This window comes from Diadema setosum, chromosome 10 (assembly GCF_964275005.1).
Source record: "Diadema setosum chromosome 10, eeDiaSeto1, whole genome shotgun sequence".
Taxonomy (NCBI): Eukaryota; Metazoa; Echinodermata; class Echinoidea; order Diadematoida; family Diadematidae; genus Diadema; species Diadema setosum.
In genome coordinates, this window is record NC_092694.1 from 15,941,041 (window position 1) to 15,951,224 (window position 10,184).

General features: G+C 39.3%; 1 protein-coding gene across 1 annotated transcript in view; it reads right to left on the reverse strand.

Moving 5' to 3' along the window:
* Window positions 1-1,688: 1,688 nt before the first annotated feature.
* The window catches only part of LOC140233799 (uncharacterized), a 19,177-nt gene continuing 10,681 nt past the window's right edge, over window positions 1,689-10,184 (reverse strand). Inside the window, exons 2-3 of the mRNA XM_072313892.1 lie at window positions 8,791-8,914; window positions 1,689-3,503 (exon numbers count right to left, since the gene is read on the reverse strand). Coding sequence (XP_072169993.1) covers window positions 2,078-3,503; window positions 8,791-8,914 — 1,550 coding nt within the window. The 3' untranslated portion in view covers window positions 1,689-2,077. The remainder of the gene's footprint in view (window positions 3,504-8,790; window positions 8,915-10,184) is intronic.

Genomic DNA, 10,184 nt, shown 5'->3' on the forward strand with positions numbered 1-10,184 from the left:
GAACTAAAGATGTTCGATTGATTATGGTGAAAGGCCTCTCTACATCTCATTTGGATACTGGAAATGTTTTCTTTTGTAATTCGACGTCGATTTAAAAAAAAAAAAAAAATAAAAAAAATAAAAAAAAACACGTGAAGTTTTTGCAAGTACAGGAATGATAATTTTTCCGTAAGGACTTGGAAGTTTGAGCGGATCCCATCTACGTACCATCGGTAATTTCAGGATCAGTGAAATACGACTGAAACACGAAACAAACAGAACATTTTGTGGATTTTTTTTTTTCATTCGTGTGTGTTATAAATGGACAATCATTAACAAGTGTGGAGGCAAAAAGTGTGTGACTGAAATGCTTTGGAGTACTATAAGGCATACTGGCATTGCGTTTAACGTTTGCGAAAATACAATATATTGTCGACTAAAAGATAACAATCATGGACATGAATTGCAATACGCTATGAGAAGAAAGAATTGATACTTTGAGTGGAAAAGTAAGGAGGGCAAAATACACGTTCCCTAATGGTGTGCCAATCTTTACATCTCTATCTCTGTCATGATGATATAATAAGAATAAATCAAAATTGCAGTGTGCTGTATCGGACCACGAAGTGTTAGAATCATTGCGATTACCTTTCTGTGCCGGTGCCAATGTGGTCACTCTGTGCTGATAACAATATCAGTCAGTGAGTCATTCCAGGAATGTAACCGAAACGTCCGTTTTATGTGTTCCTGTGTTCGCGTCTTTATCTAGTGTGCAAATACGAGCGTTTGAGTAAATAAGCAACGATATTACCTTAAACTTGCACTGTGTGTTTCAACAAAAGTTTACGTAACCGTTATCTATTGCTAACTACATATTTGTCAATGACAACATGCACTGTTAATAGAATTATTTCTGGACGTATCATTACGAGCCTTTGCGAAATAATGACTTTCTCAACACAAAGGTGAAAAAGATCTGCTGACTGTTATTGTGACTTGGTACTCTGGCAACATCTTAACACATTATTTTAATCACTTTACATGTTGTACCCTTAGCGAAATAAAATTTCCATCATTGTTGAATTCTCTTAGAGAAAGATCGACCGCCTCCAGTTAAAATGATGCCAACAAGATGAAATTATTGAGGAATATTTCACTCTTGACGATAATGAACTTGATATATTGTAAATGTTCAGGAGCTTAACAAGTGAGTAGAGTCTCCCACAAGGTCCCATCGGTCGTGTCATCAAAGTTAGCATTAACTTTCCACAAAGGGCCCAATGCTATAAAAACTCAACAGCATTCAAATTGGGGTTACTCTCCATACATTTCATTCCATGTCAACAATTCCTTAATCGTTTATTGTAAATACATGTCCATATAATGTTCTCTCCAGCATACATTTTCTCCGGAGGAACAATGTTTCACTACAAAGTGAAGATGAATCTTTCGTCAGGCAGTGTTACAAAACATACGTACAAACAAACAACAAAGAAACAACAAACAAACAAACAAACAAACTAGCAAATATATTGAAACCAGAAGTGATTGCTTCTTCTAATGTCAATTACCAAAATAAGATTATACATAGGTTATCATTTCCATATGGCTTCACCTTGTTCCTCGTTTATTCCCAGTAAAATATATGACGGATTAGTAATGAAGCTTATTATCATGATGGGCGCGTGTCTTTACAGGCATGTGACTCTCTTCCAACAATTCATCTAGCAGAATGTCCATTGTCCGGTTTCATCGCACCGTGTTGTTGTCTTTTTGATAGCCAGCAGGCCAAGCTCACAAACCCTAAACAGATTGTATTTCTGTTGAATTACCCGCCCTTTTGTACGTTGCTCCTACAGTCATCTATGTTTAACGTAATGTAATCATTATGATCATGATCATTCTACCATCATCTACCATTTCACTAGCATTTACTTGAGAGGACCAGCGATTGTTACTGACACAAAGATGATGATGTATCGTATCTTAGAGAGTACATTTGCATAATATCATACATTCATCGATTGTATGGTGTTAACAAAGAACAATCATTAATATTTGTCCCGCGGGCTCCAATCGCTTTTTACTGCTCACATCATTAGTAGAATTTGTTCAGAAAGTTGCCGGTGCTGTAGCGATCGGACAGCATCTGTACTACCGGGAAACTCTCCTCTGGGTCGTCGTCATCAACTCCTTCGTGAAGTCCTGCTATTTCCTTGGCGATGTTGTGGAAGGGGCTGTTGCCGGCCCCTCCTTCAGCTTCGGGAATGGTCATAACGGGACTAATTGCATGGGGTGACACGCCCCCCTCGCTGCCCATCGAAGGCTTCGAATCCCTTGACCTAATTGTTCTCCGGCTGCCTTTGCTGCGGGTGGGACTCCTTATGGATGACGATATGGTACTGATTCTGGCGTAGGATGAGGACGCTTCGCTGGAGCTGCCTGGCGGATCAAGATGCAAAGTGCTGTATCGGTGGTCGTTGTCGCCGGCGTCAAAGTTCTGTTGGCCCTCCAGGTTTTCGTACAACGGTTGTTCAAAGAGAGGTTGCTCGTAGAGCGGTTGCCCACTCAAAGAAGAGTTTCTGGGAAGGGTTGAAGGATACTGGCGCACTGATCTCTGGCTCCTCCGAATGACCGTTTGAGAGTATATTGGGTCCTTTGGCTCGAGAAATTGCTCGTATGTCGCGTTTCCATCGCTGAGCGTGACATCCGCTTGTGATTCGTCTGCTGAAGGCGTCCCATTGTCTTCTTGAGGATCCACATCCCTGCAGAAGGCGAACGAAATCGGTCTCCAGTCACTATTAGTGTCAGCGGAAGACCGTTCCCCCATCAACGAATTATTGGTGGAAGACACGTCACTTCTTGCCATCGACGCAAACTTTGAGGTCGGTTTCCTCTTTCTGAAGTTCTGGTAGATGTTCTCCGTGTCATCTGTGTCCTCTGTTTGCAAGGATTCGGGGGATAGGTTGTTGTTTACAAAGGAAGCTGGGGGTGACGGATCCTTACCCTTGCAGAAATCGAAGGACAAAGGTTTGATGTGTCGACCGTTTCTTTTCGAGGTGACGTCTAGGACTTCGCAGTAAACCTGATGATCGCTGTCGCCAGTGGTGGTGCTGTCTTCCTCGGGATGGCCAATGTGGAATTTGATGGAGTTCTCTTCCACCTCAGCCTGGGTTCTCCTTCCTGGCGACTGCTCATTGGCTAGGATATAACGCGTTTCTTCGGCAGTGTGTCTCGACGATGTCGGTCCCTTGTCATCCGTGTCTGTGAGGACCAGGGAGGTACGAGAGTTGTCGCTGCTCGATGCGTACAAGGTGCTGGCCGATCGCGACCCGCCCATGGTCTTGCTGTGCCCGACGTGAGCCAAGGTTGAGGCGTAGTTCTTGAGAACATCCTGAACACGCCTTGGTGGATGGCTGATAGTGTTGCTCTTGGCGAAGACAGGCTGATGGAGAGTCGCGTACGCCTCCGAATCCGTGGAGTACCGTCGGAATGGAAAAGGGGATTTACCCAGGGCCTTGTACCTGTGAAACAAGAGATCAAAGTGAACAAAAGAGAAATATATGAACCATAAGTTGTTACTTCTGACAAATACAACCATGTTTTGTAATTGAGATTCGGTTGCAGCATTTATAACCTACGAAATACATCTAACTCTTACACGAGGTAGCATAAATTGTATATGTACAAAACACTGTCTCCCTTTTTATTTCTTTCTAATGAAAGTCTATGTCAGAATACCATTCAATATCAGTTTTCCCCTTGCTTTTTTCTCGCATCATTTGTTTTAGTGATTTTTTTTTTTTATGTTGACAACATTCAAATCAGTATTTAAAGAATGACGATGGCCGTGAGTACCTGCAGCTAGGGAGTTATGATGTTATTTTAACTTCAACCGCTAATCAAATCATGATGACGCAATTACAAATTAATCTTTATGCGTCCTTTACTTGAATAATGTGCAAATGGGCAAAGTTGGTGTATGTATTGTAAAAACATGTATTGGACAGATGCAAAGACGTGATCAAAGTAACGGAAGAGATTGAGAACAGTCATATATGATATATTTGAAATCACATCTACAGTTTGTGGTATAGACTTGAATCTCACGAGGGAGGGGTGAGGTCCACTGCCTGAAAAACAAACGAAGGACTTTGAGAGAAAGAGAGGGAGAGAGCAATAACAAGAAAGAGAGAAAATGACACGTAAATACACTGATAAATAGGTAGATGAAGAGGGGGAGAGAGAGAGAGAGAGAGGGGGGGGGGGGAGGGGGAGATGGAGGGACAGAGATGTCATGGGGGTATTAATGTGATGATCATATCTTGACAGGTTCTTGTGAGGTTGGGTGCGGCCGAAGAGTCGGAGATTAATGCCGCTCTTTGCCGTACCCTGGCCCGGGCGGTTTGTCATCCCAGAGATTTTTTTTTTTTTTTTTTAATCAGTCTACCCCAGTCTGTCCCGACTCCCCCGCGCCCCTCGACCTGACAGGACTCAGATTTGATAGAGATTTTCTAGCACGTTCTAATGCCTTGGAGGTATAACAGAGCCAAGAGCTATAGATGAAGTAGCAAAGGAGAGAACAAGGATAGCGATAACAGGAATGTCAAACTTGCTCAAACAAAACGTTTCATTTATTTGATAATGTGAAAACATCCAATAGGTGTTTTTCGCTGTTTTTTTTTTTTTCTTTTGCAGGTCAATACTTTGTTGCCGTGTTTCATTTATGCATATTGCGGTTTGTATCAAAACGGAATAAAATGTCAATGCACTTTGAACTGTAAAACAAACATTTGGCAGTTGAAAATGAAAGCTATCATTCGGAAGAACATGTTATGTTTTTTATGTTCTTCCGAATATCATAAATCAAAAAGGTGCTTACTATATTGCTGAACACATAGCGTTACTGCACTCCATTATAAACGACAAGTTAGTAACAGCCAAATAAGTAAACTGAAATTAATCATGTGACTGAAAACAGTCAGGTTCAACAAATAATACCTCCTGCAACTTGCACCTGGAAATTGTTGTTGTTGTTGTTGTTGCTGATGAGGATGATGATGACTGTGTCCCAGGACTAAAACAAACACTCAAACCATCAAGGCTTTCTCAAAAGCCCCCGCACCCTTAATAGTCACCTGATTGTCATTCCTGAAGGGATTTTCGCCTTTTATTAAGGTTGATTGCCCCCGTGGCGATGATCTCAACTCAGTGTATTGGTGGTTACTGAGGATCAGGCGGCGGGATCTAGAGAATCATGAACTTCTTTTCTGTAATACATGTACTTCATTGAGCTCAACTAAAGCTGCAATAACCTGTGATATTTAATTTTAAAGGTGGTGCAAACAAAATACAACAACAGGAAGAAATCTTCGACAGACATTTCTTCAAAGTTTTAGCAAATCATCTCACCATTCATGATTTCATGGAACGTTAAATATATGAAAATATGTCACAATGACGAACTCTCATTTTATATTTTTTTTTTTTTTGTAGGTCAGGCTCTAAACGGATTTAACTCTTTTTTTGTAAGGTAATAAAAAAGGTAATGAAGATGAATATCAGCTGTGACAAATTCGAACCGATTCAAAATCTCACTTTTCCCCCATAGAGACCCGAATTTTTCCAGCAACTGAACGAAGAAAGCTCACACAATGTTTTAGTTCGCCCTGTCATCTTCACAAGGTGGTCGCCCGTTTTCCCCCATTAAACAGGAAATATCCTTAAACTGTTAGCTGTGTAGACGCAGGCGAAGACGAAGCAGTACCGGTCCACACAATATAAGACGATGGAGGTCTTTAAGCACCGCTCTTAATCTGGATTTAATCACTCCCGATGGAAGATTCTTTATTGTTTTGACAGTCACGAGCTCGTGGCGCGCCTGAGGAGGAAATTTGTCACATTCGTCCAGGAGGAGAGGCGAGTCGGCGGTGCGAGTTCCACACATTCTCGCACGGCAGCTAAACGCGATTTTCTTCTGCGTCGGCAAGGTGTTAAAGATTCGTTTATCAGCGGGAGCAGTTTGCTAGGTCTGACAACGAAGACAGGCGAGTCTTGGGTCGTTATCCGCCCTTGATAATCTACAGCAATGTGATATTCCGCAGAGAGATCTTTTGACCTAGACTATAATAAAATGCTTTGATCAGGAACAATGTTCCTCTAAAAGGATGACGAAAATGCAAAAGAAAGAATGTTGATGAAGAATTGCAAAGTCGGGTTAGGGGAAATGGGAAAGGAGAAGGTGAAAGGAAAAGAGACCCTAATTTGAATTAATATACTCGATAAGTAGACAGATGAATGGATTAATAGACAACAAAGGTTCGAACGTAATAATGCGTAGGAAAAAGTTCCTTCAAAAAGAAAAAGGTATACATAGGGCTTACGATGAGCGGCATAAGAAGCACTGCGAGGATTTATGCATACATTTCGTGGGTGATATCGTAAGGGTTGATTTTATCTGTGCCTTATTTCAACAGGTATGCAAGCTCTGTCTCTACGATTTCAGCAATTTTAAGTTCAATGTCGTATCATGTTTATCTTGTTTTTGTCCTCTTTGCCACACTTTGGTCAATTACCAATCTCACTATACCCATATGCAAAACAAAGTTGCATTTTGGGGTTGAAGTCACTCTCATTATTGCAGAAAAGTACTCTTGGAGCATGTTGTTTAACCCTCTGCGTCCCACAACATATTACCTGCCCATATGTTTGTTTTTGATGTGTAAATATATTGGCCCATAATAATAATAATAATAATAATAATTATAATTCGTTCGTTTTCTTGTGAACATGAGTATTGTTTATTTTTCTCTCTTTTTTGCGTTTTGTTAAGAAAAGGAAAGTATAGATACAAACTAATCCAAACCAAATAATTAGCCAGTATCGTTCTTTAGTGGTGGCTATAGTGATTTCCGTGCAAAAAGAAAAACACCAAAAAAGCAAAAACAATGATAGAAAATGTTTCGTGGCACGAGTTTAATTGTTTGATTGTGTTTATTGATTTTGATTTGTTTTGTGTAGCTCACTTCTTCTTAAGATTGTGGTCATGCAGACAGTTGAAGTCTTCTCTTTGACTTTTATGTATTATTATTATTATTATTATAATTATTATTATTATTATTATTATTATCATTAGTATTATTATTATTATCATTATTATTATTATTATTATTATTATTATTATTATCATTATTATTATTATTGTTATTTTCATCATCATTATTACCATTATTATCATTATTTTGTTGCCATCGAGAGGGACAGGTAACAGAAGATAATGATTTCACGCCGTAATAGCGCTGCATTGATTCTCTATACGTTTTTTAATTGTCATGCTCATTTCATTTTACCATGACACCTGTATATTAAATTGCCAATATTTCAATACGGACGTGATAGACTTTGCAAATGCTGGTAGTGGATATATCAGCAGTGATTTGGTGACAATTGCAGTTTTGACGATTTACGCCTAGTGATACTGACCTAGAAGAGGTATAAAAGCATGTTCTGTCACGGGAGAGGGATATTTCTCCCTCTCAGGAATATGATCAGCGCAAACATGTTACATCTGTTTTGAAAATACTGAATGGATATCACTTGAAGAGGATATATGGCTATGATGGTCGGGAGGGGGGGGGGGGGTTAGCAGTCTCCATGTTGACCCCAAACATTTCACCAAAAGGCAGACAGAAAGAAGCACGCCCTTAAAAATGCGAACAATCAAGCAAACATTCCCACCGTGTAGCCTCTTTAAATATTTTGACAAGCAAACATAATTTTTATAATAAGTACAAATCAGCCACACCAAAAATAATGACTAAAAAGAATAATAATTAATCATACTTCATCAAACTTTTCATCGCTCTTGCCAGACCAGGAAGTCTTTAATGACAACCCCATTACCTTCGGACTTTTCCTATTCATATTTTACCTATAGCAAGATCAGTCGGCGTGGGTCTCAAGTCGAGATTTCCTGTCTACACTCGGTAATCTCCAAGCTGTGCCCAAGAACTCGCGCTGTTCAAGAATTGCAACCTTTCCTCCAGCCCGCATAGCCATTCCCCCCCCCCCCTCATCTTAACCGCCACCCATCCCTTCCCATAAAGTTACAGACCCGCTTCAAAAAATGATTCACATCAATATTAAATAAGTCATCGTTCATCACTGGCTCCCCATAATCTCGGAGTCAATCATACTTTAGACTAGCGGAATTCCTACAAGATCCAACCTCTCACGTACAGGCCAGATAATCATCTCAAAATAGAAGGGTACGTTTGGAGAAGTTGGTGTTGCTTTTGGTTTTGTTTTCTGTTTTGTTCAGTTTGACAACTCTGAGTCTACGTTCTCTTAACTGGTGTTAGCATATTTGATGAGAGAATGATGTGTTGTAATTGTTGCCATATTTGATGAGAGAATGATGTGTTGTAATTAGGTAATAATTGGAATATCATATCAAGACACATTTTTTTTTACGGATTTGTTGGAATATGACAGCATTCTTTTATGACTTAAAATCAGAATATCAGCTACGGCGTCATAAAAAAAAAAGAGAAACAAAACTGTGACCAAAAGAGAAAAAGAAGAAGACGAGGGGAAAGAGGACGTGTGATTCGGAACGAAAAATGAAAAACTAAGGCAGGTGAAAATAATATGCAAATTATACAGCAACAACAACAACAACAACAACAACAACAACAACAACAACAACAACAGAATTATTAACAGAAATCAATTGCGTTCTACAAACTCTCCGAAGTCCCTCACACAGAAGGGGTTAAATACGAAACTGGAGCGACGGAAGTAACAGCTTACCTCCAAAAGAGGAAGAGCAAGATGTTAATAATAATCAGCGAGAACACGGCAAGTGTGATGCAGATGTCTTCCAGAACTCCGTGCCGCGGGTCCTGGGGAGTCGGCTCGGCAGATATGGGTATATCTGTAACAGAAACACAAATCCGAAATGCTAAAAAGGGGAAGAAATATAATATTAAAGGGATTGTGTAGTTTTGGAGTAGATGAGGGGTTCAGATTTTATCAGTTTGTGAGATAATTAGACACCACTGGCGAAATTATGATATTACATATCATACAATTCTTAGAGGTATTTGAAGTTCATTTTGAGGAAAATTGGTTTTGAAATGACTGAGATATCCCAGACAAAGTAAAATAAAGTGGTCCCCCAAAAAGGCGTGTCCCACCCTAATACCGATATCTCAGCTATTTAAAAAACCAAGTTTCATCAAATAAACTTTGAATTCCTCTTAGAACTGTGTGCTGTTTGATATTTTAATAAAGGTTTCTCATTACCTCGCAAAAAAAAAAAAAGAAAGTTGGAAACATGGAGTCCCATCTCAACCAAAACTATATCACCAGTCTAAGTTTTACATCGGGTATAACGTGACGCAATAAAATAAAAAGCTACTACGTCACACCGACAGACAGTCATATGCATGTACTCACGAACTCACACACGCACTTTCGCCTTGAGAAAATGAAGGAGTAAATTTGTACGATGTAGTGTACAGAAAGGTGTTATTGGCTTCCTTTTGTCCAACAACTTTTTTTTTTCCGATTCCCTCTTGGCTAGATGTATCCAATCTTATTGAGAAAGCAATGGGTAATCAATGGAGCCCATCCTAGGTTACTCATCTTTTTCTCATCATTTACAAAATACGTTTCCTTGAAAGGAGTGTAATAGTTTTGCTTGTGATGGGGGATTAAGATTTTAACTTTTGGTGAGATGATTAGAAATCGCTAATGAAATACCAAAGAGCATACAATTCTTACAGAAAGTTTATTTGAAGAAAAAAAGTTTTGAAACGGCTGAGAGATCAAAAAACAAATGAAACAAAGCGGTCCTAATGAAAGGTGGGTAGAACCTTTTAAGACCACTTTCTCAGTCTTTTCAAAACCGATTTTCATCAAATAAACTTTGAATTCCTTTTCGAATATTTTTTTTTTGTTCTTTAATATTTGATATAAACTTTTTTAATTATTTTGCAGACTGCTAGAACCTAAATCCCCATGTCAAACAAACCAAAATTATATCATCCCTTTAACAAATTCCTGCTGATGATCCATGATCAGAAACATCTTTTCGGCAATTATGCTTTCTTTCCTCGTAATACTCTATACTACTGCGTGGTATATCCATGCAGTGCCTTTCAGTGTATATATCTGATAGTTCGACGAATGCAACACACTCT